The sequence below is a fragment of the Dendropsophus ebraccatus genome, chromosome 14, assembly GCF_027789765.1.
Source record: "Dendropsophus ebraccatus isolate aDenEbr1 chromosome 14, aDenEbr1.pat, whole genome shotgun sequence".
NCBI classification, from domain to species: Eukaryota; Metazoa; Chordata; class Amphibia; order Anura; family Hylidae; genus Dendropsophus; species Dendropsophus ebraccatus.
In genome coordinates, this window is record NC_091467.1 from 19,891,147 (window position 1) to 19,918,469 (window position 27,323).

Consider the following 27,323-nt stretch of genomic DNA (forward strand, 5'->3'; position numbering starts at 1 on the left):
GGCCAGAGTGTGGCACAAACAACTCTTCATTACAGTAGGAGACATGAGATTGTACATAATCTGCTGCACAGACAAATTATCAAAAGGCGCCATGCTCACTGGGGGACTGCACACTGTCCGCACCTCAGGTAGGGCCCGGGAGCTGACAGATTCCCTTTAAGTTTCTCCAAGTTCAGCACTACTACAGCTTTAGTGCCCCAATGTAATCACTGTACAGCCTCAGTCACATGCACAGTGCATTAGCATGTCACCATGGATTGGGAGTGAGCAAAGAGTGAGTATAAAGTGCCCCCCCCCCTTTAATTTATTTCCCACCCAATCCATGCCACATGGCAAATTTTTGTTAAAGGGAACCTGTCACCAAGAAAATGCTATGTAATCGATCCCAATCATGTTATGGAGGAGGAAGAACTCAGCAGATTAGTAACATAGTAAATAAGGTTGAAAGAAGACAAGAGTCCATCTGGTTCAACCTAGGGAAACCCTACTGTGTTGATCCAGGGGAAGGCAAAACCCCCCACGAGGCAGACGACAATAGCCCCACCACAGGGAGAAAACTCTCCCCCGACTCCAATGGCGACCAGAATAATTGATTGATATGTAACTTTGTGGGATATGTAACACTTTTATCCTTTGGTCTATGGGATTGAGGTGTAATTTTTTGTGCCATGATATGTACTTTCTATCGGTACCTTGATTGCATATATGTGACTTTTTGATCGCTTTTTATTCCAATTTTTCTGTATTTGATGCGGGGGGGGGCATCTGCTTACTGAACACCAGGGATGGGGGATAAATAGCTGTTTGGATTAGCGGGTCGCTAATAGCCGCAGTCCCAGGCTATTAATAACACCCGGGATCACAGCGGTTCAGAGCGGGGTCGCCGTGCGGCTCCGCTCTGAACACCCCTACCCGACAGTTATGTCCTTGGCTGGGAAGGGGTTAAACCCCTATAAGAACTACTCCCAAATGTGGTGAACATACAGCAGACACACATCAAAACCAAGCAGTATTAGAATATATAAATAATAAAAAAAAGAAAAAAGAAAAAAAGAAGGACAGGACACGCAGATAACATGGATTATTTATTTTGCTTGAATTGTTACATGTTCCTGATTATTCTGTGTAGGGTGAAACTAGAACTGTTGAAAATACATACACAAATTTGAGTACATCAATAACCATTTTTTTTTTTAAGGTTTTTTTCTTTTTTTTTTTTTGCGCTAGACTAAATTTTTCACAACCACGTGTGTGCTAGGTAATCAAACCAACACAGAAGCAAACCTTAGGCAGAATACTGGTCAGTAAAAACAAAGCCAAAACAATAATAATAAAAAAATAAAGAGCTACCAGATATACAGACAGGCTCAGTTCCACATTCACTACTGCATTTATAAAGCGCAAGTATTAACTGTACGTCTTGTTCGGAGACTGAAAAGATCAGTGCATGGATTTTTGCCTTGAAGCAGACAGACGGACAGACACTGAGAAAGAGATACAGCCGGGTGGAATGTAAAAAGTCGGAATGATGCCGTGACAGCCTGAACAGTGACTAACTAAATACAGTACTCTGCGCCTTAATACAACAACCGATGTCATAGATATACGTCTTACTGCATAAATGCCTAGAATATTGGTGATGAATAACTTGGATTGTAAAAGACTCCCAAAAAGTTGGCGTGCAAAGAAAAAAAAAAAAAAAGGGTGTAAAAGTCTCAAACCGGGCCATGCATTGAAGAGAGTGTACTAAGGAGGTGCGTCACCTTTTTTTTTTTTTTTAACAAAAATCTGATTAATAAGGGAGTAAGAGACAAGGAAAATGCGCTTTACTACCGCCAAGTCTTCTTGTCCCTTGAGCTGAAGATCTGTCAATTCCGGCAAACTGGTTGCTAAGGATGTGCTGCCTGACAACTGACAAGCAGTTTCTCCTTAGTAACCAACCTGTCAGTGGGTGGGTGACAGTACGGTAGAAACAATGCAGCAGTGTAGAAGCCAAGCCATGTCATTCCATATCTTAAAGGCCTTTTATACACATGAAATGAAAGCTGAGCTGTGATTGGCTGCTGAGGGCAGTTTACACCAGTCTATAGTTTACACCCTTATCTGGGCCAAAGTCTACCAAGCCCACTGATTGCAGAGGGCAAGGCAACAACCCTATATGTATAGACGGCCTCCCAATTCTCCCCGATATCAAGCAAAAGAGGAATCAAGTTGGTGGAGATTAGCTACTGCTGCAGCTTACTCCCCTCTTCACACTGCAAACGCATGCACACTCAGTCAAGCCGAGCATACATGTGTAAGATGGGGGGGGGGGGGAGCGTATAACAATTGACTAGTGAAGGTATAGAGGCACCTCACGTCCCATGTTAGACATCTCTAATACAGCTTCTGTATTACGCTCAGATCGGGTACAACCGAGAAACTCAGATCACTACAGTAACCTGTAACAATCTAAGTTCACTTCAGGTCCGAGTGCTTCAGATACCTGAAAGGCAGAGTTATTAATCAGATTTTTATACAATCGAGGACGAGGACCTCTATAAAAAAAAAAAAAAAATTTATAGACAGGAATGAAAGGAGAATGAGAACAAGAAACCACCAGGACTTATGAGCATTAAAAAGAAACAAAATGTAAACAGTTAAAATACTATGGCAAGGAAGAAAGAAAATGACCAGATTTCTAAGATACTCCACAACAGAGATGGGAAGACCTTACACATACGTTCTATTTTTTTTATTTTTTTTTTACCTTTAAGCATCTGACAGTTTATACTACTAACAATAGTTACCAATATAGTTGTACTTTACAGTATATTCTGTTTGAGCCCCTGATGTTATAATTTGTATTTTTTTTTTCCTTTAACACATAGTGGCAAAAAAAGTGCGCATCACACTAGTAGAAAAACTCAACATGACTAAATATTAAAAAAAAAAAAAAAAAAATCTGATTATTATATCCAGGCTTACAAATTAAGTTCCATATGTAATATTCAACTCAAATCAAAATCGATCATTGATACAGGAACAAAAACACCATGTTATGAACCCAATTCATCCCGGGGGGTGGGGGTGGGGGGGGGGTTACAGTATGGTCACCAACATCCTGTAAAACAGGTACAGCAGAATTGTACTTCGACTTTTTTTTTTGTCCTAAAATAAGTTGTAATGTTGAAAGAGAGAGAAAGGGAGAGCGGGGGGAAAGATCCTGACTCAGAATGTTACTAGCAAAACCCCGTAATCACAGTGTTCAGTTAAAAAAAGACTTAATTACATATTTAAATCATATATATGATATACAAGTACAAATATATCATATATACAGAAGTATTAGAAGTATGTATTTGTCCGGTAAAACACCTGAAATTTTTTTTTTTCCTTAAATCCACAAATTATTCTGCTACACGGAGGTTGTGAAAGTCGATGTACTATTCTATTTACTGGTCGCACGAGGGGGAGGGGGGGTATACAATACAGAGTGACAGTGGAAAAAAAAATTGGATGCGTGGCAGTTGTTAGTTGTCTCCCTCTACGTTGTCAGCCTCCTCGCTCTGGTGTTCTGAAGTCCATAGCTGGAAAAGAAACAGAGTATTAGTGCGTCATAATGGCATGATAACAATTCAACCGCTAAGATCTGAAAACATCCACCACATCCGGCTACATGACTACCTCAGGCCCCTAAATGCAAGATCCCAAAGATCTCTGTGCACTAACTGAAAAGGGTCATTCAGGGTTTAAAAAAAAGTGCAGCTGCTTTTTTCCAACAGCAGCACCGCCTCTGTCCTCAGGTTGTGTGTGGTATTACAGCTCTGCTCTATTCACTTCAATGGAACTGCAAAATCACACACAAACTAAAGACAAAGGTGGTGCCTTTTTAGAGGAAAGCAGCTATAATTTTCAAATCCTGGAGTTCCCCTTAAAAATGGTTCTCCAATTTGGAAAAGTCCTACTTGCCAGATCACATAGCGTCCTTCTCAGCGAAGACTCCTAGCAATCGTGGTACTTACCCTTCAGGGCACCCTGCCCGCTCCTCTTACTACACCCTCTAATGCAGCGCTTCTCAAACTATTTCTACTGGATCCTCACCCAACAGACCAAGGCAATGCCTGGGCCTCACTGGACTGACCAAGAGGATGCCGGCGCCTCAACATCTGTGGTGAAAGTCCATTTAAACGCTGAAAATAATGCTAGGGCTACCTTTCACCCCTCTCCTAAGCTCTATATACTAATAAAGCAAGTACAAAATAAATAAATAATGTTGCTAAAATGGATTATGTGCAAATCATAGTTACTTTTGTGAAAACTGGCTCCCCAGCTGGGCCTCACCAACAACTAGGGGGCGCCTCTTTGGTGAGGCCCGCCTCACAGTTTGAGAAGCACTGCTCTAATGAGTATGGCAGCCACCCCTCCATCACCGGGGCCATGACTGCAGAGGAGCGGCCTCCATACTTATTAGGAGTGTAGTAAGAGGAGGGGGCAAGCAAGGCTGTATGGGAGGGGAAAAGTACTGTGCCCCCAGTGCACTTAACAGCTGATAAGTACTGGAAGGCTTGAGATTTTTTAATAGTAAATTTTTAATAGTAAATTACAAAATCTCTGGCACTTTATGGCAGCAGTTGATTTGAAAGAAAAAATGTTTGGGTGTACAACCCCTTTAAGTCCCTATATACTGTAAGACTATCAGCAGGTTAAGGAGCTCTAACAGAGTCCCTTTAACACCACGGAAAATAACTAAATGGCTGGCAGCAACAAAGCTGTAAAGGAAAAGCTGCCAAACTAGTGTTCAATGTGCCAGGTTCCTTTTCATGTATAGTTATGGATTTTACGAGTGGAGTTTGTCCTAAAAAAGAACAGACACATGGCGACACATTTGCTTGATCAATTGCTTTTGGAAGTATAACATTTCCTGGAATATAGTGGCGGGATATGGCACAAAGATATTTCTAGCTGTACAAACAATAAAGTTCTCTCAGAACTTCTTGACACTTTATTGCATTTCATCTATAACCGTGTCAGCGCTACAGATAAGACGGGAGCTGTGTAAACATTGTATACCTGCACCTGACAGCTTTTCGGCATTCAAAAACCTTGATCCTAAATCCTAAAGACCTTGTGCCGTATCTTCTTCTCTTTTCCTCATTAGAGTAACAAGAACATATATGCTATCTGACACAAAGCTTTTCCATAATCCTGGATAGTGTTTCTGCAATACACAGCTGACCCCCTGAATTTGTCCCATTTGCCATTTGGGGCATCAAATTCCCACCACCCCACCTGCCGCCTCCATTGCTCACGCCTACTCGTACATACATACATACATACATACATACATACATACATACATAAGCAGGCAGACTGGAATATGCATCAGCAGGCATGAGCATCAGAGGGGGAAGGCAGTAAGGGGACCTATCGGGAACTATCAGCAGGGTCACATGCATGGATGACTGAATATATATTCCCATACTTAAGAGCCACTAAGCAGGAAGAATGGACTATATACTTACTGTAAGATTGTCCCTTAGTAGCTGCATGATAAGAGTGCTGTCTTTATAGGACTCCTCATTCAATGTGTCCAGTTCAGCTATCGCTTCATCGAAGGCCTGGAAAGACAAGTATTCACTATTAAACATGGAAGCCTTATGTTTTGTCTGCCAAACTAATAGAAGTCTCTGAAGTGCAGCTATAAGAGAGCGACAACCAGCAAGCTTGAGATCTCCTACGTATATCATGAGAAACGGCAAGAATCCTATTGAACGCAGTGCGATTTCATCGCTCCCTTACAGAGAGACAAGTTTACTGCCAATTATTAGATCGGGTCGGACAACTGGGTCATGTCTGGTAAGCATAATTAAAATGGCATCATGGTGCCAGCTGTCAGATTGCTGTGGAAGTAACACCACGAGAAGCTAGATTAGACCACATGAGATTAGACTCGACCTCAGGGGGGAGAGTGAAACACTTACTGATTTCGCTAGACTGCAGGCTTTTTCCGGAGAGTTGAGAATTTCGTAGTAGAAGACGGAGAAGTTTAGGGCCAGTCCAAGTCGAATAGGGTGTGTTGGCTGCATCTCACTCTTGCTAATTTCAAAAGCTTCCTGATAGGCCTGCTGAGAGTTCCCTACAGTACCTACAAAGGAGAGAACAAAGAAAGCATTAGACTACAATGTAATGTCTGGCACAGGCAAAATGTCAATCTGATCTATCACAATTACAGGTGACCTGTCAAAGCCGGAAAACTCAATGCCTTACTAAGGTCTCAAGGCCTCCAATACAGATGAGACATGTGTCAGCTAAATGGGTTGACTATTTTATGTATATGCCCTTTCCTGTTGTTCTTGGGGAGAAGAGTTTGGCAGGGACTCATCCCCCTTTACATTCACAACACATATAGCCCCCACCCTCGTATTTGGTAACACCCAGTTGGCTAGTCACGCATTTCTAGTAAGACGGATGGCACATCACAAAGCTATAGGATAAGAGGTTCTAGGATTGCTAATTTATAGAGGATACAAGTATTTACTAAAAGGGGTTATCCGGTGGAAGAAAAACATAGCCGCTTTCTTTCAGAGACAACACGACTCTTATCTCCAGTTCAGGTGTGGTTTGGAATTAAGCTCCATTCACTTCAATGGAACTGAGTAGCAAAACCTGCACCCAAACAAAAGTGGGGCTGTCTCTGGAAGAAAGTGACCATGTTTTTGTAGCGCTGGATAACCCCTTTAAGGGTCAGTTCACACTGAGGAATAGGTGCCGAAATTCTGAGTGGAATACTTGTTACAACAGGGAGTCTGCCTTTGGCTTCTAAACAGGTGCCAGGGTTGAGATCTGCTCTTGACACAGTCAGCATAAAAGGTAAGATGATCCAAATTCCAAGGTCTACCAACAGTTTCCTGCTTTGATCACTACTTTCACTGAAGACCTTCCACTTCCTTCATATTGTGCTAATGATCTAACACTGGGCCTAGCAGCTAGTCATTTGCATGGGGCAGTCACTGACTAGATGACATTTATATACAGCCAAGTGGCAAATGATGATTAATAATCAATAAAAACGCAAGTCACCTGTGTGCTGCAGAAAGAACAAAAAACATAACTTTCTAGTAAGTCAGGTACTGCATTCTTATTTAAAGCCTCTCATTCTGTATCAAAAACTCCCAGTCCTTTCCTTTATCAATTATGGCCCCAATCGGTCATGTGTCTATTATTCCACTGACAAAGTAGAGAACACTACAGTCCTCTAAAACAAGGCTAGAATCCAGGTCACCTTCACAGTTTATTCCGGCCGGTCACTAGGGGGAGCAGTTAGTTTAAATCTGAGTGAATCCTACTGAGGATTCAGCTGGTGGTGTGTGGCAGACTTTCTACCATCTAACAGGATCTCCTGAGGGCCCTATAACACAAGACAATTATCGTGCAGGAAATCGTTAAATCGTCCGGATTTAAACAATAATCCTTCCATGTAATTGCAGGCAAGGAGTAAAAAATGGTTTATATGTTGTTGATTTAGATCTGACCCTAAAGTCATTGTTAATCGTTTTGATTCCTTTGTTTCGCTATAGTTCTGCATTTGTTCACTGATCGATCAGTTTAATTCCAATCCGTTCCTTTATTTGCTGGGATTTGATGGAATAAACGATCGTACTAACAATCATTTTAACAATGGTAACTAACGACTATTGTTCTGTATAATACGGTTAATGATTTTAAGGTTAACGATAAACAATCTTGTTTGCGATTGTTTCGTTAGTTAAAAATTGATTAGTCTAATAGGACCCTATTACACGGAGCGATAAACGACTGATTATCGCTCTATGTAATAGAGACAACGATCAGCCGATGAAACGATCATCGGCTGATCGTTGTTTATGGTTTGGACCTAAAATCGTCAGGTGCTGACCGCGCATTGCTACATGTAATGGCTGACGATTGCCCAAACTCTCCCCGCTCCAGGCGGCTGCAGCGTCTGAGCGGCCTGTCAGTGGACAGACCGCTCAGACGCTGCTGCCGCCAGGAAGCTGCATAGCACAGGAGAAAAGACTGGGAGCGGGGAGAGGTAAGGCATCAGGTGTTTGGGCAAGGTAACAACGTCCATGCAGCCCTTACTGCACAATTATCGGGCCGTCTAATAGGTCAAGTAAACGAGCACCGATCTACTAGATCGGCGCTTGTTTACTAAAATGATTAGGACGTAATCAGCCCATGTAATAGTATCCCAAGTCTAATTTTAAGGTACCTTTACATGTGGCAGACTTGTGAAAAAGCTCCATCTGGAGGAATAGGACTGATTTCCTAACCCCCCAAAAGAGAACTTTTACCCTTTCAGTCCTACTTGTCATGTGTAAAACTATAGGACACCAAGCAAAAATGTTAAATGCTGTTGTGAAGACCCAAAGTGTCCACTGGTGTATCGCACACTGCAGTAGAGCGCATGCGACACCAGCACCTTACCTTGTTTCTGATCTCCACTGGCTACTTCTGAGAGGTACCGGTAATAATCCCCCTTCATTTTCAGATAGAAAACCTTGCTTTCCGGTGGTGTCGCATTTGCGATCAGATGCTTGTCCAGCAGGTCCTGCAACAAGAAAGAACAACATATAACAAGATCCCTGTTTAACATCAGGCCCCCAATGATTACAGCGAAATCTACTTCAACTACAAAAAAAAAAAAAAAAGATCTACGCTGTAAGTAGTCTTACCCTTATAGAGCAAGGCAGTGGCAGTCACACAGAGAAGGTTACGTAACTACTGCAGTAATAATTAGGATGAATACACACAATACAGATGGTACATGCTTTTATACATATCCACTTTTCTCTTTTAAACTAAAGACCTTACATAAAAACCTTATAGAAGAAAGATGCCCACCTGAAACTGGACTTCATGGCCCCATAACCATATCTATTGGAGTTTGGCATCTGCACAGAAGTCAATGAGATCTGTGCTCATTGATATGACAGCAGCTTTTTATAATATATTATAAATGTAACTAAACTAACTAAAGAATAAGAACAAAAAGCATAAAAAACATCAGATGAGGATTCTGTAACATTTGTAGCTCAAAAATAATAAACTATTAGGTTACAAACCCACTTGCCGGATCTGCAGCGAGTCTCCTTGCTGCGTTTTTTCAGGGAGACTCGCTGCAGATCCCGGCCCTATACTTTCAATAGCAGAGAAACTCGCAGCAGGGATGTACATCCCTGCTGCGATTTTGTCTGCAGCCCGCCCCATTAACCCCCCGGCCGCTGGACATTATACATTACCCTGTCCCCGTTCCTGCTTGCTTCGGGGCTCCCGATGTCTTCACGGCCCGCCCGGCCAATCAGTGCGCTGCGGCGGGGCAGCGCACTGATTGGCCAGGCGGAACGTGCCGGGAGCCACTGAAGCAAGCAGGAGCCGGGATCAGGTAACAGGGCTCCAGACTAAAAAATTTACCTAGGAGCCATTGGCTCCTAACCTGAAAAATTTAGGCGCCAAATAGAATATTTGGTCGCCAACATTTTAAACCATGTAAAATTAATGTTATGTTAAATGGGACTTACTGTGTGCAGAGGCCACGGCAGCATCCTCCTCCTTTAGATTCTCTCTTTTCTTAGTTTGAAAACGTTCAACATGGAAACTTGCAACTTGACAACCATATCCAGTCTGACTCAGTACTTCAGCTTCACTTGGCTAGCCTTTTAATGAGGCTTACTCTTCTGAACTTGAACTTAAAGGGAACCTGTCGACCCCCGTGCCGGGGTGACAGGCTCCCAACCCCCCGTTAGAGACCCCTATACTCACCTCATCTTCACCGCGCTTCTGAAGATGGTCGGGTCACGGAGATCTCAGCCGCTGCAGCCCGGCGTGCGCTGAGAGATGAGTCCAACGCTCATAGAGAATGACGGGAGAGTCCAGCGCTCCGTCATTCTCTATGAGTGTTGGACTCATCTCTCAGTGTGCGCGCCGGGCTGCAGCGGCTGAGATCTCCGTGACCTGACCACCTCCAGAAGCGGGACCCGGCGCGATGAGGTGAGTATAGGGGATTCTAACGGGGGGTTAGGAGCCTGTCACCCCGGCACCGGGGGTGACAGGTTCCCTTTAAAAGCTTGCAACAGTCTATACATACTGAGCTAGACTTCTCACTGCAGCCATAGTGACCCCCCCACAAGATGTGTATATAGATAGCTATATCTCTCACCTAGTGACTAATGCAAGTGACCCCCTACAATACAGACACCTGAGGGGCCCTGATAATAATAATTGTGCATATATCTATCTCCCAGTGTCTGCAGCCAGTTTGCCCTACACTTATAGATGGCCCCCTCCCCTTATAGATGACCCTCTCTACCCCCATTATAGATGCCCCCCTCCCCCCCCATTATAGATGCCCCCTCTTCTCCCCCCCCTTATAGATACCCCCTCCCCTTATAGATGGCCCCCTCTCCCCCCCTTGAATATGGCCCCTCTTCTCCCCCCATTATAGATACCCCCTCCCCTTATAGATGCCCCCTCTCCCCCCCCCATTATAGATGCCCCCTCTTCTCCCCCCCTTATAGATACCCCCTCCCCTTATAGATGCCCCCTCTCCCCCCCATTATAGATGCCCCCTCTTCTCCCCCCCTTAATGATACCCCCTCTCCTTATAGATGGCCCCCTCTCCCCCCCTTGAATATGGCCCCTCTTCTCCCCCCATTATAGATACTCCCTCCCCTTATAGATGCCCCCTCTCCCCCCCCCCATTATAGATGCCCCCTCTTCTCCCCCCCTTATAGATACCCCCTCCCCTTATAGATGCCCCCTCTCCCCCCCATTATAGATGCCCCCTCTTCTCCCCCCCCTTATAGATACCCCCTCCCCTTATAGATGCCCCCTCTCCCCCCCATTATAGATGCCCCCTCTTCTCCCCCCCTTATAGATACCCCCTCCCCTTATAGATGGCCCCCTCTCCCCCCCTTGAATATGGCCCCTCTTCTCCCCCCATTATAAAGCCCCCCCTTTCCTCTATGCTAAGCAATATTTAAAAAAAACAAACACACAAACTCACCTGACAACCCGCTCCCCCGGCGATCCTCTTCTTCTTTAGGTGCTGTCCCCGGCTGATGCGCAGCTGCCGGGGGTGTCCCGTCCTATCCCCGGCAGCGCGGCGCATCAGTGAGCTCCCTGTACGCCGGGGCTGTGACTTCTGACACAGGAAGCGTCTCTGACGCGCGCTTCCTGTGCCGGAAGTCAGGGCCCCAGGCAGCTCACTGATGCGCCGCGCTGCCGGGAATAGGACGGGACACCCCCGGCAGCCGCGCATCAGCCGCGCATCTTAAAGAGACAGCGCGCCGCCGCCGGGGCCAGTCGCAAATGGCGCCCAGATTAATAAATCTGGGCGCCATTTGCAAAATGTCAGTCGCATTGGCGACCATTTTAGTCGCCATCTGGAGCCCTGGGTAATGTATATCGCCCCCAGCCCCCGGCCGCACGATCGCCCCCAGCCCCCGACCGCATGATCGCCCCCCAGCCCCGCAGCCCCCATGATCGCCCCCGGCCGCACGATCGCCCCCAGCCCCGCAGCCCCCGGCCGCACGATCGCCCGCAGCTCCCGGCCGCACGATCGCCCCCAGCCCCGCGATCGCCCAGCAGCCCCCGGCCGCACGATCGCCTGCAGCCCTGCAGCCCCCGACCGCACGATCGCCCCCAGCGGGCGATCGTGCAGCCGGGGGCTGCGGGGCTGGGGGCGACCATGCGGCCGGGGGCTGCGGGGCTGCAGGCGATCGTGCGGCCGGGGGCTGCAGGCGATCGTGCGGCCGGGGGCTGGGGGTGATCGTGCGGCCGGGGGCTGCGGGCTGGGGGCGATCGTGCGGCCGGGGGCGATCGTGCGGCCGGGGGCTGCGGGCGATCGTGCGGCCGGGGGCTGCGGGGCGATCGTGCGGCCGGGGGCTGCGGGCGATCGTGTGGCCGGGGGCTGCGGGCGATCGTGGCTGCAGGGGGGCGGGCAGGATATACATTACCTGATCCCGGCTCCTGCTTGCTTCAGCGGCTCCCGGCACGTTCCGCCCGGCCAATCAGTGCGCTGCCCTGCCGCAGCGCACTGATTGGCCGGGCGGGCCGTGAAGACACCGGGAGCCCCGAAGCAAGCAGGAACGGGGACCGGGTAATGTATAATGTCCGGCGGCCGGGGGGTTAATGGGGCGGGCTGCAGACAAAATCGCAGCAGGGATGTACATCCCTGCTGCGAGTTTCTCTGCTATTGAAAGTATAGGGCCAGGATCTGCAGCGAGTCTCCCTGCAAAAACGCAGCAAGGAGACTCGCTGCAGACCCGCCAAGTGGGTTTGTAACCTTAAAGAGTCACTGTCGTATTTTTTTTTTTTTTTTGCAGAAATCAATAGTCCAGGCGATTTTAAGAAACTTTGTAATTGGGTTTATTAGCCAAATCTGCCATTATCTGCATGTAAAAAGCCTTTTCCCAGGTCCCCCCCTCCTTCCTCTTTTTCATCCACTCTGAAAAATCTGAAAATTGTGACTTGTTGCAGGAGTCGTCCCCTGTCTGTTCTAGGGAGAGGGGAGGGGGGAGGAGGAAGGAGGGAGTTAGCCAGCAGCAGAAAGCAGATAACAGAGGATTACAGGCACGGAGCTGGGTGACAGCTGTAATCCGAGCTCAGACAGGTCACTGGTGACTGTCACAGGAGATATCCCGTGAGGGATTTGTAGATTAACTCTTTGTTGTCCTGTTTTGGTCTTTTCTTTAGCTCTCTCCATAGGAGAACAATGAAGACAGGGGGGAGAGCTTCAAACTGCTTTTTCATGATAAAAATGCATTTTTCGGATAATAAACCCAATTACAAAGTTTCTTAAAATCGCCTGGACTATTGATTTCTGCAAAAAAAAAAAAATCACGACAGTGACACTTTAAAAGAACATGACAGAAAAAAATAGATGTGTATGGAAATTCCCTAAGAACAAGGTACAGACCCCCCCCCCCCCCCCCCCCAACCACCACCAGGATTACACGGAGGTGGTGGGAAAAACTGAATAAAGATCTAATTCCAAGCAGCCAGAGGTCAATTATAAATTAGAAGGGACTATATATAGATACGGCATCCAGCTAAATGTTCATTGAGAAGGAGAGAAGTGACCCCGCTGCGGATCACACTAGTTCTAGCTTAACGCCAAATGCAACCAATAGAAAGGAAAATGCTATTAAAAGATGCAGAGCACAAGTATTTCTATAGCAACCAAAATATGCACAGATTAACCCCTTGAATGCCAGGGAGTGTTCTTACATTATATGAAGACTTAACAATAGGACTGAGATCATCATTGTTGGCCTTACTTATATATTTACAGAACTGCTACAAGTGCTCACTCAGCAAGTATATTGTACGTATTCATAGGCAATACTAAATAGGGTAAATAGGGTACCTAGGAATTATTAAGGGACTCACAAAACCTCGCTGGTGAAAAACTTCTTAAAGGGGAACTCCAGTGGGGGAAAAAAAAACTCTTTTAAATCAATTGGTGTCAGAAGGTTATATAAGTTTGTACTTCTATATAAAATATCTCAAGTCTTCCAGTACTTATCAGATGCTGTTTGCCCTGTGAGAGGTGGTGTATTCTTTCCAGTCTGACACTGCTCTCTGCTGCCACCTCTGTCCATGTCAGGAACTGTCCAGAGGAGAAGCAAATCCCCTCTCCTGCTCTGGACAGCTCCTATCACAGACAGAGGTGGCAGCAGAGAGCACTGTGTCAGACTGGAGAGAATACACCACTTCAACAATATCCTTGTAACCCAGCAGGCAAAGAAAAAAAACATGCAAACACAATGTGAAGAGGCCCTTATCCTTATCCATTATTGCCTCTACTTTTAGGGCCTGTTCACATGGAGAATAGTGGCAGAACTCTCCACAGTGTAACACTGACGCAGGTGGGATTCTGGGGCAGAGAGGTACGCCACTTTTGCTCCATGTGAACTGGCCCTAAGGGTACAAACCCACACACCGTATACGCAGCAAATACGCAACAAATACGCAGCAAATACGCAGCAAATACGCAGCAGTTTGATGGTGAAGATTTAATGCTGAGTTCAGTTATTTAGATCTAATCTGCTGCGTTTTTGCTGCGTATTTGTTGCGTTTTTGCTGCGTATTCGCTGCGTATCGCAGCAATAAATACGCTGTGTATACGGTGTGTGGGTTTATACCCTTAGTGTGTATGTAAGGAAAGCTAACAACTTCAAGCCTAACATCTCCACAGTCATCCAGTAACATGGAATGGATGCCTCTATACAGACGCTCTATTTAAACTAGTGATAGAGAAGCCAGTTAAAGTAATGTATTCCTTGTGCAGCCATCCCTAATAATATCAAGGACACTAACCCCCAGTCCTTCTCATAATGTGCACATTGAGTAGTACTTGATATTCATGGGGACTCACGCCATCCCCCACCAACCACTGATTGACAGCTGTCTGTCAATACTATACTCTGTTGTATAGGCAGTAGAAGTCTGTTATTCCTCGGCTAATGGGTGGGAGGAGCATTGCTACGCTGGATGGGGTTTGTAAATAATGCGTCATCGTAGACTGCGCCTGTCACTAGTTTATGTGGTCATCAGGGAGGGTGGCATAAACTTACTGAACATTTCCTTTAAACATATACGCCCTCCGTTAGATGCCATAACAACCATTGGGTGACAGATGCCTGTAACAGAAGCCATGCAGTGGAATCCAAAGGCTTCCATAGCATCCATTTAACACATACATCATAAACTGTTAGTGATGCATCTGTTCAAACGGATTCCATCATAGCCTATGGGTAACAGATGCCGCTCTCTATGGCTTCTCTTAAAGCCCTTGTTTAAAATATACATTGGGAACGTTCCCAGTGTATACATTAAATAGAAGCCAAATACACAATGTGATGTATATAGGGCGGTCATAATGTCCGTCAGGGAAGGATCTAATAAATGTCTGGGACTGCAACATGCTCAATCCTTTGCTTCCGATAGTGAATCTCTAGCGCAGCTGTCTGGCACCGACACATTCCCCTCTGCCAGCTGAAAAAAAATGTAGTCACTGTGTGTATGGTGACAAGAGATGGCCATCAGCCGAACCGTCATGCTTACATCCGGCTTTAGGTCATAGATGTCTGTGAGACACACACACTGAATGTCTACAATGAGGAACACAATCAGCCATATTTAGTGACTTTATGAGATGGGATTAACCCTTAAACAATAAAATAAAACCTTGCTACAAGCTGGGGGCCAAATAAAACTAATGCCTACAACAATGGCAAAGAGGTCATGAAGGTGAGAGACGAGTAGAGACTTCTCTGTCAGTAAGGGTACTATTACATGGGTCGATGGCAACCTGATCAATAGCAAACCCTTTGAACTCCATTCCACTCTGGGTGCCTGGACAAGCCGCATCAAGTCCTAAGAAGCTTCTCAGTTTCCCCAGGACTGGATCCAGCCTTTTCAGTCACCCGGAGAGGAACAAAATGGAGCTGCACAGCAGCCGAGCTGCACTTCACTAGTACAGTAAATTCACTCATCCTAATCAGGAGCAACATAAGGGTAAATTCACACGGGCGGATCCGCCGGGAGTCTCACGCACAAAATCCGCAGCTAATCCACAATACACGTATTCTTATTATTATTAATGCGTGTATTGCAGATTAGCTGCGGATTTCGTGCGTGAGAGTCCGGAGGATCTGCCGTGTGAATTTACCCTTACAAAAAGTGAGTAGATGCTCAGAACAGTTCCAGCAGCTGGGGTAGGTAAATGTAAAACTGCCTGGGATAAACATATCTATCCTAAGATAATGAAGGAAATAATATAGGGCAGACTAGGTCTTTTCCTGCCAACAACTATATATGTTACTATTATCTGTAACTTTGTTTATACAAAGTAGAGAAAAGGACGGACAAACATAAATAGACACAGAGGGGCGCTTGTATAGTGTAGTATTCCAAAATAGTGAACAAAACTTGGTATTGGTGCAGAAAAGAAACTAACTTTATAGTGTTGTGCTAACAACAGGCACAACACTAGTAATAGCTTGTAATTGTAGTCCGCAGCCAGGCATTTAGTATGCAGCTGACGACTCCCGTCTAGATGCAGTCGCTCGCAGAAATATAGAGGAAGGACTGTAGATAAGTGATGAGGCCTCGGTGCTGGACTTGTATGATACACTCAACGGTACCAGGTAGAAGGTATGGCAAAAACTTTTTATTGAGCAACGTGTTTCAGCTACGTGCTGCCGCCTTTATCAAACTCCTCTTGCTTAAGCTTTATAAAGACGGCAGCACGTCGACGAAATGCGTTGCTCAATAAAGCGTTTTTACCATATACCTTCTACCTGGTACCGGTGAGTATCATACAAGCCCAGCACCGAGGCCTACAATACACTACAATCCTGGCCTCTAGGTGTCTCACCTATCACCCATAAAGTTCTGAGCAGCTGTTCCTTGTGTAAATACTCTTCCTTAATAGTTTTCCTAGGTACACAATGCTGCCTCCTAAATGTAATCCCACACACACACACACACACACACACACACACACACACACACACACACTTCATTCATCCATCATTATTAGCAGGTTACTGGACCAGGACTGCTTTTTGTAATGTACCAGATTCCTTGCTGTGCTTCTGCTTACATAGCATCTTGCAAAGCTAGTGCATCAATAACTTCCTTCTCCCTCCCACATACCATAATAGTTTTGCATTGTAATTTAGTGCCAGCATGTTCAGTCCAGTGACCTCCCTCCAGCATGGCAGACATAAGAGCAGGTTACAAGTAGGTGTTCTGTGACTTGCAAGATAAGTATTGGATAGGAAGCCCAGTTAGTTGTACTGCTAGCAAACAACTCAGCTGTAGTCCCATCTAACTAAATGCATAATAATAATATTTATTTCTATAGCGCCAACAGATTCTGCAGCGCATAATATATTCCCTTTAAAATCCAAGTTGTGTATATTACCAAAACATCTGTGCAGATTTCTGTCAGCTCCGCCTCAATCTTCTCACGGTATTCTCGTGCCATCTGCTGCCTCTTCTCATTTCCTTCGGTCTTCGACTCGATGCTGGAGACCACGCGCCAAGAGGATCGACGGGCACCTACAACGTTTTTATAGGCAACAGAGAGAAGGTTCCTCTCCTCGTTGGAGAGCTCGCCTCCCTGCTCAGTCACAGCTTTCATGGCAGCAGCCATGTCGTCATACCGCTCAGCCTGTTCAGCCAGTTTGGCCTTCTGTACCAGTTCACTCTTGTCCATGATGAAATCTATTGGAAACAAAATAACACAGTGGAGATATAGTGGTGTTAAAATCCTGTGTTTTGCAACAATGAAAAAAAACTATTAAGTCATGCTCTGTCACTGTATACTTGCCAGCACAATCTGAGGTGAAATAGTCACAAATAACTAGGTGTAAAAACACACAAGTCCACAATGCCTTATGGGTAGTGTTGAGCGGATCTGTCAAACTGTTCAGGTTCTGCAACATTCTACGACCCCAACATTCTACGACCCCAAGTGTGCGGCATTCAATTCCCCACAGAAGCATAAGTTGGATGCCGCCCTAGGGAGTCCTGGAAATATGGATACGTCTGCAGCAATGGGGAATCAAATGTGGAGACTTCCAGGTTGGAACCCGAACAGTTTGACAGACCCGTTCAACCCTACTTATGGGTGGTGATTTGAGCCTTCTCTTCTGTCAGATACACAAATCAGGAGAATAAATCTGATACATGCCACCATATAAGCATAAAGCAGCATGAGGCAGATGGAGGGGGGGGGGGGGAAGACTCTACGAACAGGACTGGTAGATGCATTTATATCCCATAGACACTTCAGAAGCAGTGTGAACAGTAGCTCACTGTTAACTGTCTGAAGAAGCTTCTTTCTGATTTCTAACCACTAGGGGCAGCGCTATCACTAGATTGGAGAAGAACCATGTGACCATGAGATGCTTAGCTACTGAATCACATTTAGGCCCAGATTTATCAGTTTGTCTGAGACAAAAACCTAGCAGTTTTTTTTTGTCTCAGACACTGATCAATGGCCACTCCATTGTAACGAAAACCACAATTCTGAAAGCTGGATTCACAATATAGTGCAGTTTGGAAAGGTTATGTGACAAAACATTTACATAAATAGTTGTGACTACTGTTTTACATACAATAAATTGATCTGATGACGCGCACAGCGACATGTGAAACGACTGTCATCGTGGGGGGGGGGGGGGGGGGGGGGGTTGTGTCTCTGAATACCTGTACCCGTTGAGGTTTTATCTGAATAAAGCAATAAAGGTAAAATGTGTTTATGGCGAGTGCCCTTGGACTTCCTTTATTGTTAATGAAACTGCACTACCAAAGTGAGCACCACTGTACGTGTCCGTTCAGATGTTAGTGTTGCGGGCGTGCCATAATATTATATGCCTGGCTAAACCAGTAGTGCCGATTCCTATATCTACTGCCTGTTTGTAATACAGTAAAGTGTGTTGCACGTAAAAACGCAGCAAAGCTATGTAACATCCATACATGTAACACATGGAAGCTGGGTTACCTATTACTACTATTCATCAGGAGGTCCTCCACTCATTCAGGCTTTATAATGAACATTTTTCCATGTGACTTTGCTAGGCAGTGTCCATACATGTTTTGGCAGTAGTCTAGCAACAGAAGGTGGGTGACTGCACAAGACCAGGTGTTGTCCCCCATGGTTTGTATAACTACTGGTGACGTACTGATGAGTCACTAGAAGGATTTCCTCAGGAAAATTAAAGTCGTCGTCCAGCAAGAAGAGAACATAACTTATATTTACTGTTCCCCTTGCCCACGCAGCTCTGTGTCCCCTTACTAGAGCCCCGTCGGCATTCTTCATCTCTCCCTCCTGCTACGTCAGGACTGCCCCGCTCAGCCAGTCAGTGACGGGGGGGGGGGGTTGGGGGGAAGTGCTACAGCCACCCGTTCATGATGTTCGGGCCAAGTCGTGACATACCCCAAAGCTGCGAAAAAATTACATCCAGCAGGGTATAGGTCGCTGATGATGGACTTAACCTTTATTTAGGAGAATAGGTATTGGATATAGTTGTCACCATAGTAATCATAAGCGAACACATACTTTGACTCCTTTATAGCTGGGCTCAAGCCATTTCAGATGTTAGTGGTAAGTTTGCCGTTCTTTCAGTAAGGTTTAACGAGAATCGGCTCATGGATTCTTTTAGTCTTGTAAGGGCCGCATGTAAGGGATTATCGTACGCATAATCGTTAACGATTAACGATCTCAAACGACAGCTATTGCGAAAGACCTGAAAACGTTCACTCATTTCCATGGAACGATAATCGTTACTTATGAATGTAATTGCGATCGTTTCTTATTCACTATTGCGTTCGTATCTACTGCGAACGACTGAACAATGTCTTATTCAATGTTAACGATTTGCGAACGTTTTGCGAACGAGCAACGATAAAAATAGGTCCAGGTCTTATAAAGCGATCAACGATTTCTCGTTCGGTCGTTAATCGTTAACTGCATTTCTACCGAACGATTATCGTTTAGATTCGAACGATTTAACGATAATCTGAACGATAATCTTCCGGTGGAATAGGGCCCTAAGTCAGTCCACTTCCCTAATGTTCTGATTCAAAGCCCCGAGTCTCATTCCAGAACTCTATAGGGAACATGAATGACTTTTACAAGCCTAGAAGAGAATCTGTAAATCAAGACATGAAGCTAAAGATTTCCTATTAATGACTACATGTCCTTACAATAGGCCGGCATTGTGCTTGGCTGTGTGTGGATCTGCTATGGATCAGCTGTAATTAGCCGGACGGCCCTGAGAGGATTTACTGGTGACATGCATCTGATCACAGCGTCTCCACATCAGGCACCTGAAGGCCACAGGGGATGGGGCGAGAATGGACATCATACAATGTGCCCCTGCTGCCAGGTAGGGCCTAATCTAACAGAGAACAACAAGTCAATGGACATAACTTGTGGTTTTGCTTTTGGTATACATGTATGGAAACAGAAGCCCTTAGTACTAGGGATGCCAAATACTAAAATCATGTCAATTTGATCCATAACATATCCATAAATCACTCCAATGACTCTGTACCCCCCAAAAACGGTCTTGGCCACTAGATGCCTTACTTCCCTACAGTCACTGCCAGTTGTTAGGCTCAGCCCATCTAGAGTTAAAGAGACCAGCAGAGAACACAGGGCATGGGGTGTGTGCAGAAGAGAGAACACAACTGGACTGTGTGCATGTCTTCTCCAGTGGACATACACTGTAAATAATAAAGCATGGCTTTCCTCTTATCTTTACAGCTGTGCTACTATTGTATGTACACAGTGCTGCCTCCTGAAAGTAATATCTCTTAATCTTCAGGGTTTTTTTATCACCATCAGCACCTTGCAGCGCCAGTGAATGCATCAGTGTCCATCAACAGAAGTGTAAATCATCCCATAGCACAGTGTCACTACAGTAGGGGGAAGTTCTGAATAGGTTTGGAACTCCGTGTCACAATGATACAGGACGCCGGGAGTTTCCGATGCCAGCATGTAGCTTTGTGCTCCGTAGCGTCCGTAATCTACAGAGTGTGAGCGTGTGGCGTAACGCAGCTAATCGAATGCCCAAAGACAATTCCTTATGTCATTGTAGATTCAGATAAACCAGTCCATGTCCTTGTCGCTAAGTGAAAATGAAACCGATTTTACAGTTGCTAAAGCTTCTGCAAGACATCCTAATATTAAAAGTGTATTCTGAGACTACCTTAGGATGAGCCATCAATATCAGACTGGTTGGGGGTCAATCGCCTGTCACCATAATGACTAAGTGATTGACTACATCTTCATTGTTCCTTCTGCAGGGGCGGTCTCTGATACTGCATTATACCACACTGTATTACCAGGCACAACCACTACAGAATACAATGAAGAGGCTGCACTATAGCCCCACATGATCCCAACCAGAGCACTTTGAAAGCAACTGTATAGTATAGATCATCTAATGGCCCTATTTCACGGGTCGTCTAGAGGAGCAAACGAGCGCTCTCAGCAGGAGGGACGGCGGGGGGGGCTGCCTGGGTGATCGCTGATCGTCCGGGCAGACCATAGGATACAGCAGAGTCTGCTGCCGCCGCTCCTATTCCACGGAGCGACGGCAGCAGATCGCTGCTATATCAGTCGCTTGTTTTTCAACATGTTGAAAAACAAGCGACTGCAACGATCAGCCGACATGAACGATTCCACGGGACGATTATCGTCCGTAGCGGTCGATATCGGCCGAATACAGACGATAATTGTTCCGTGGAATAGGGCCTTAAGTCAGTTTTTTCAGGGGGGGTCATACTCCCAAAACCTCAACTGATCAGCTGAATGATGTGGTTGTGGCACAGCACTAAGTTATTATTAATGGACTAGCCCTCATTTTCTGTTTTGTCCGCATTTACTGTACGCAAGCCATTAAAGATGAACAAAACTACAGTAAGTTTGGGTTGGCGAAACCCTGAACACTCAGCATTAAAGAAGGATCCAGGTAGGGCTGCATCCATCTTCTCCAGCCACCAGAGGTCAAATGCCAAGTGGCCGGGATCTCTCAAACCCAAACTTACTGTAGTTTTGGTCATCTCTACCATCGATATTCCTAGAAAACCCCTTTTAGGCTGGGTTAACCTTTTTTTGTCACTCTTACCCCATGCACTGTTCTCACTGGGGGATGCATGCCTAAGTTTACATAACGACACACGGCTCATTTTTTGAGCACGTATTTCATATACAACAGAATAAGTGACGTGTCCCTTGGACTTAGTTTAGCCCCATTCTGTCACATTTTTTACTGCCTCCATGACAGCAAGTAGAATATGTGACAGAAATGTGAAGCTACCTTGAGAATTCTTGCCTGTAACATACTGCGGATTTTCCCCTCTGGAAACGTGTGAATGTAACCTGAACGGATGAGCGCGTCCTGGGACCCCCAAAGATCAGCTGTTAGCTGTGGAGGACATGGACTGGGCTAATGCAAATAAATCCTGGGGACCTCCAGTGTTGCTTTTTGCTTCAGTTCTATGATTTTTAAAGGCGGATTCCTCCCTTTCTAAACCAAAATGAGCTGAAGTTGGACCGCTCTATATATTGTGTTGTAGCTGCATTGAAGCAAATAAGAGTGGAGCTGCAGTACCCCAAAACAGCCACTCCACAATGTACGGCGTTGTACGCTTCAAGCTCTGTTTCTTGTATACAAGGGTGTTGCAGCTCTGGCATTGCAGCTCTGGCACACAACTTATCCCTGAGGGTGCTGGGGGTCAGATACAAGTCCCATTCTGAGAATAAACCATCAGAATATATTGAGAATAAGCCAATAGGCGAGCAGACAAAAAAAAAATTACTAAAGATCTACAAGATGAGTTGATATCAGTGTAAGATCCTTCAGAGTTTCACGTGACGGCTATGCTTTCTGAGGGTTTGCACCCTGTCAAAATCGAGTACTGATGTTGTTTCTGTCCATCTACTTCAATGGCCGAATGAAGTCAGCTGGTCATGTCGCACACATACATCTCTTTTTTTTTTTTTTTTTTAATAAGTAAGGTTTCTAGGGCTTCATATACATGCAAACGTAGACACAGAGCACAGAAATAAACCAGGACCAAGCAGAGATACGAGTACACCTTTCTCTGCATTCTGACAAAATTGGAACGTCGACTAGAGATGAGCGAACCTGGAGCATGCTCGAGTAGATCCGAACCCGAACTTTCTGCATGTGATTAGCGGTGGTTGCTGAACTTGGATAAAGCCCTAAGGCTATGTGGAAAACATGGATATAGTCATTAGCTGTATCCATGTTTTCCAGACAACCTTAGAGCTTTATTCAAGTTTAGCAGCCCCAGCTAATCAAATACCGAACGTTTGAGTTCGGATCGACTTAAACCCGGTTCGCTCATATCTAATGTTGACGTATCCATATCGAAAGGCATAATCATGGTGTGCATGCGCCCTTAGGGTGCGTTTACACGTACCGCATCTGCAGTGGATTTCACGTTGAAAGTTCTGCTGCAGTATGCAGTTATTCTCTATCTACTGCGACAATGCAGCCCCTCTGCCATATTAAAGGGGTTATCCAGCGCTACAAAAACATGGCCACTTTTCCCCCTCTCTTGTCTCCAGTTCAGGTGTGGTTTGCAATTAGGCTCCATTTACTTCATTGGAACGGAGTTTGAAACCCCACCCAATCTGGAGACAAGAGAGGGGAAAAGTGGCCATGTTCTTGCATGTTAAGCGCTGGATAACCCCTTTAACCATCTGCCAGACACTGATTGGCTGATCACCGTCAGTGACCCGGGAGCCGAAGAAGCAAGATGGACTGTGGGCAGGTAATGCATGAGCTTCTTCAAGCGCCTGGTAGACGATTGGTTAATAAGGCAAAGGGGCTGCATTCTCGCTGTTGATTGAAAAGCTGCTGTGAGACCATTGAGAATAGCTGTACCGTATACCCCAGCAGAACTTGCAGAGTGAAACCCGCTGCGGATGTGGTACGTGTGAACGCACCCTAAGTTCCCGCTCACACTACGGAATCGGCGCCAAAATTCCTTGCGGAAACCCTGGGTGCTGACTCGGCGCCAAATCCTGCCTGCTATTTGTTTGAATGGGGGAAGGGGGCACCAATCCCATAGTAAGAACGGGCCCTTTAAAGTGACTGTACCACCAGGCCCAGGCTGAAGCACTGGAGGCGGGCTGACCCACCCTTAGTGGAAGGAAACCCTAGCCCCTCTATGATAAGGTTCCATTGATTCTAATGGAGTCACGTCATGGAGGGGCTGGGGTTTCTTCCCACTGGGGCGTGAGTCGGCCCGCCTCCAGTGCTTCAGCCTGGACCTGGTGGTACAGTCACTTTCAAGTGAATGTACCATCACGCCCACGCTTAAAGGGAACCTGTCACCCCCCGTGCCGGGGTGACAGGCTCCCGACCCCCTGTTAGAGCCCCCTATACTCACCTAATCCCGCTTCTAGAGGTGGTCGGGTGATGAAGATCTCAGCCGCTGCAGCCCGGCGCGCGCGCTGAGAGATGAGTCCAACACCCATAGAGAATGACAGGAGAGTCCAGCGCTCCGTCATTCTCTATGGGTGTTGGACTCATCTCTCAGCGCGCGCGCCGGGCTGCAGCGGCCGAGATCTTCATCACCCGACCACCTCCAGAAGCAGGACTCGGCGGGATTAGGTGAGTATAGGGGGCTCTAAGAGGGGGTCGGGAGCCTGTCACCCCGGCACGGGGGGTGACAGGTTCCCTTTAAAGAGGATGTACCACCAGGTACATCCTCTTTAAGCTGAACTGACGGATCAAACGGCGCCGCCACGGGGAAGCCAGTGCCGCGGTCCGTTTTTCGGACCGCGCCCTGGTTCCCATGCATGGCGCCATTCTATGCACCGGAACCAGACGGTGCTCAAGCACTTGAGGCCAGCTGGGCCGCCCCCAATGGGAGGGAATTCCCTCCCCTGTATGACGCGGCTGCATTCCATCATACAGGGGAGGGAATTCCCTCCCACTGGGGGCTGCCTGGCCGGCCTCCAGTGCTTGAGCACCGGCCGGTTCTGGTGCATAGAACGGGTGCCGCTCAATACGTCGGTTCAGCTTTAAGAGGATGTACCTGGTGGTACATCCTCTTTAAAGTGACTGCACCACCAGGCCCAGGCTGAAGCACTGGAGGCGGGCCGATCTACCCCCAGGGGGAAGGAACCCCAGCCCCTCTATGTTGTGACTCCATTAGAATCAATGGAGCCCTATCATAAAGGGGCTGGGGTTTCCTCCCACTAAGGTTGAGTCGGCCCGCCTCCAGTGCTTTAGCCTGGGCCTGGTGGCACTGTCACTTTAAAAGGACTGTACTACCAGGCCTGGGCTGAAGCACTGGAGGTGGGCTGACCCACCCTCAATGGGAGGAAACCCCCATTCCTCTATGATACAGCTCCATTGATTCTAAATGGAGCAGTGTCATAGAGGGGCGGAGGATTCCTCCCACTGGGGGTGGGTCAGCCTGTCTCCAGTGCTTCAGCCCAGGCCTGATGGTACAAACACTTCAAGGGAATCTATTACATTCAAGCTGGAACGACCTATAGATTATGCAAAAAGCTCAAGAAAAACCTAACATTCACCTATATCTCTGCTGATTCTAATCTATACAGTAAAGGGGGAGGTCCTGCTCAGTGATTGACAGCTGTGGGTATAAATACTGAGCTGTCAATCACTGTGCAGGACCACCCACTTGACTTCCAAGCCCAGAATGAGCAGGCATTAAAAAAAAAAAAAAAAAAAAAATTATATATATATATATATATATATATATATATATATATATTGACAGGTTCCCTTTAAGCACTGTTCACACTGTGCAGCATGTGGCCTCTGGTAATTGGGCTAAGCAGCAAAGATCAATGATTGATTGATTACCGACCAGCCGTAAATCAATAAACAGCAGGTGATAGATCTGCTACACAAGGACATCAGAACACAAAGGGTTAAATGATGTCTTCTTAAAGGTCACCCCCTTCCTGAGATATTCAGATCGAGAAGGAAAATTCCAGAGATAAAGCTAAATCAATGGATTGCCGGTGATAGATATATATATATATATATAGACATGACGTAATAGTAGAAGCAGGGATGACATCATCAGCACATGGAGGTGACAATGACAAGGCGGACAGTGAGGTGACAGGCCGAGGAGACGGCCATGACGGGCCCTGGGATGGAGAAGACGGGCAGCAGGCCGCCACCATCCCCGCCCTTGTATGAAGCGACTCCCCGACAGAGCTCACCGGAAGCCCGAGCCTCGCCCATCCCCCGCTCTCTCCTCCCCCCATCCGTCAGCCCTCCCCGCCATCCGCACCTGAGAACCGCCGTCCGGTGATAACGTGCCGATGTCAATCCGCGCGAGCTCAGCTTCCTCACTGTCCCTTCCGCAGACTCAATGCCGTTCTACTTCCGTTCTGCCCGCCACTTCCGCTTCCTACAAGCCCCTCCCCTCTCGTCACCCGCCTCTCGACGCGGGGCCCGCGGCTGCCGGGAGAGGTTGGTTGGGGAGGGAGGGGGTGATCTCACCGTCACCGTAGCAACCGCAGTGACGTCATTGGGTGCAGCAGTGCGGGAGAGAGGGGAGGAAGTACGTCTGGGCGGGAAAGGAGAGACGCGTCAGTGTGTGTGGTGGAGGCAGTCGGCGCTGGCTGCTAATGGCGCCCTGATCTCGTCACTGATAGAGGGTGAGGGGCAGCTACCTCAGCCTGTGCTCGCGGCTTTGTCTATTAGCCTTTTCTATTGTAATCCTCCACCATTTTGGCCGTAGAGCTCAAACAGTGGACTGAGTGGGTCTTGATTTACATTTTTGTAAAGCAATTACCTCAGAAATATAAAATAATTCCCTCACTAAAAACAAATGGCGTCAAATACAGCCTGCTGAGAGAAACCAGTCATGTGACCGCGATGTGCTGAACAGAAATTCACATATATGCACGGAGGAAACCTTGATCGGTGTTCTTTCATAGATTATCCTATACACGGGTGTGTTACCGCCTCATAGGGGATCTGTGTAGTTCACATCCTAAATGGCATAGAGTTTGCCATCTTTTCCCTTTAGGGTGGGTTCACAAGTACTGGAATCCCGCAGCGAAATCTGCTGTGATTCGTGGAGCTGTCCAATTGTATGGGTTTACATACTTGCAGTGGAATTTTCATTCCGCTGTTAGGGTATGTCCACAGGCGGAATCCCCCCATCTCAATGTCCCATAGCCCGTCTAAGGGAGAGAACACGCTTTTCCACAGCCTCCACTCGAAGAAGTGAATGCGGAGGAGCGCGCGCCCTCATTCACTCACAGTGGGACACTGAGCAAGGCGTATTTGCTCAGTGTGAACATACCCTGAGGCTGGATTCACACATCCGTAGTGCAGCCTGTGACTGCGGAGCCGCGGCCCGCACTACGAATGTGCATCTGTAGTGCTCCGTACTTCACTTCATTAGCGTAGCAATCGGTGCCGCAAAAAATGGTCCGCATTACAACATGTCTTTTTTTTCAGCACGGATCGCGGCCCCGTATGGACGTGTGAACAGGGCCATTGAATTACATTGGTTTTATGTTCTGTCTGCAGTTGCCCACAGAACGACGGACGTGTGGATATAGCCTCTTTATGTAAACCCCGTACCCCTTTACCTGTTTGCACCCCGGCCTGCTTCTGTGGTTGCCGGCTCCCTGACTTCACGCTCAGCCAATCTGTGGCAGCAGCGGTAGGTCGGTCAGCCACAGAAGCAGGCTGGAGAGTGGACAGGTAATTTATTCACCAGTCCGCGGCGGGTTAAGGGGT

At 46.7% G+C, this 27,323-nt stretch overlaps 1 protein-coding gene across 1 annotated transcript; it reads right to left on the reverse strand.

Moving 5' to 3' along the window:
- Positions 1 to 1,072: 1,072 nt before the first annotated feature.
- Positions 1,073 to 26,048, reverse strand: YWHAB (tyrosine 3-monooxygenase/tryptophan 5-monooxygenase activation protein beta). The gene is made up of 6 exons (XM_069954022.1): positions 25,858 to 26,048; positions 16,958 to 17,259; positions 8,449 to 8,572; positions 5,964 to 6,127; positions 5,505 to 5,600; positions 1,073 to 3,569 (listed from the first exon to the last, which is right to left on the reverse strand). Exons 2-6 carry the CDS (start codon positions 17,249 to 17,251, stop codon positions 3,513 to 3,515), a joined length of 735 nt encoding a protein of 244 aa, XP_069810123.1. The 5' UTR covers positions 17,252 to 17,259; positions 25,858 to 26,048; the 3' UTR covers positions 1,073 to 3,512.
- Between the last annotated feature and the right edge of the window lie 1,275 nt (positions 26,049 to 27,323).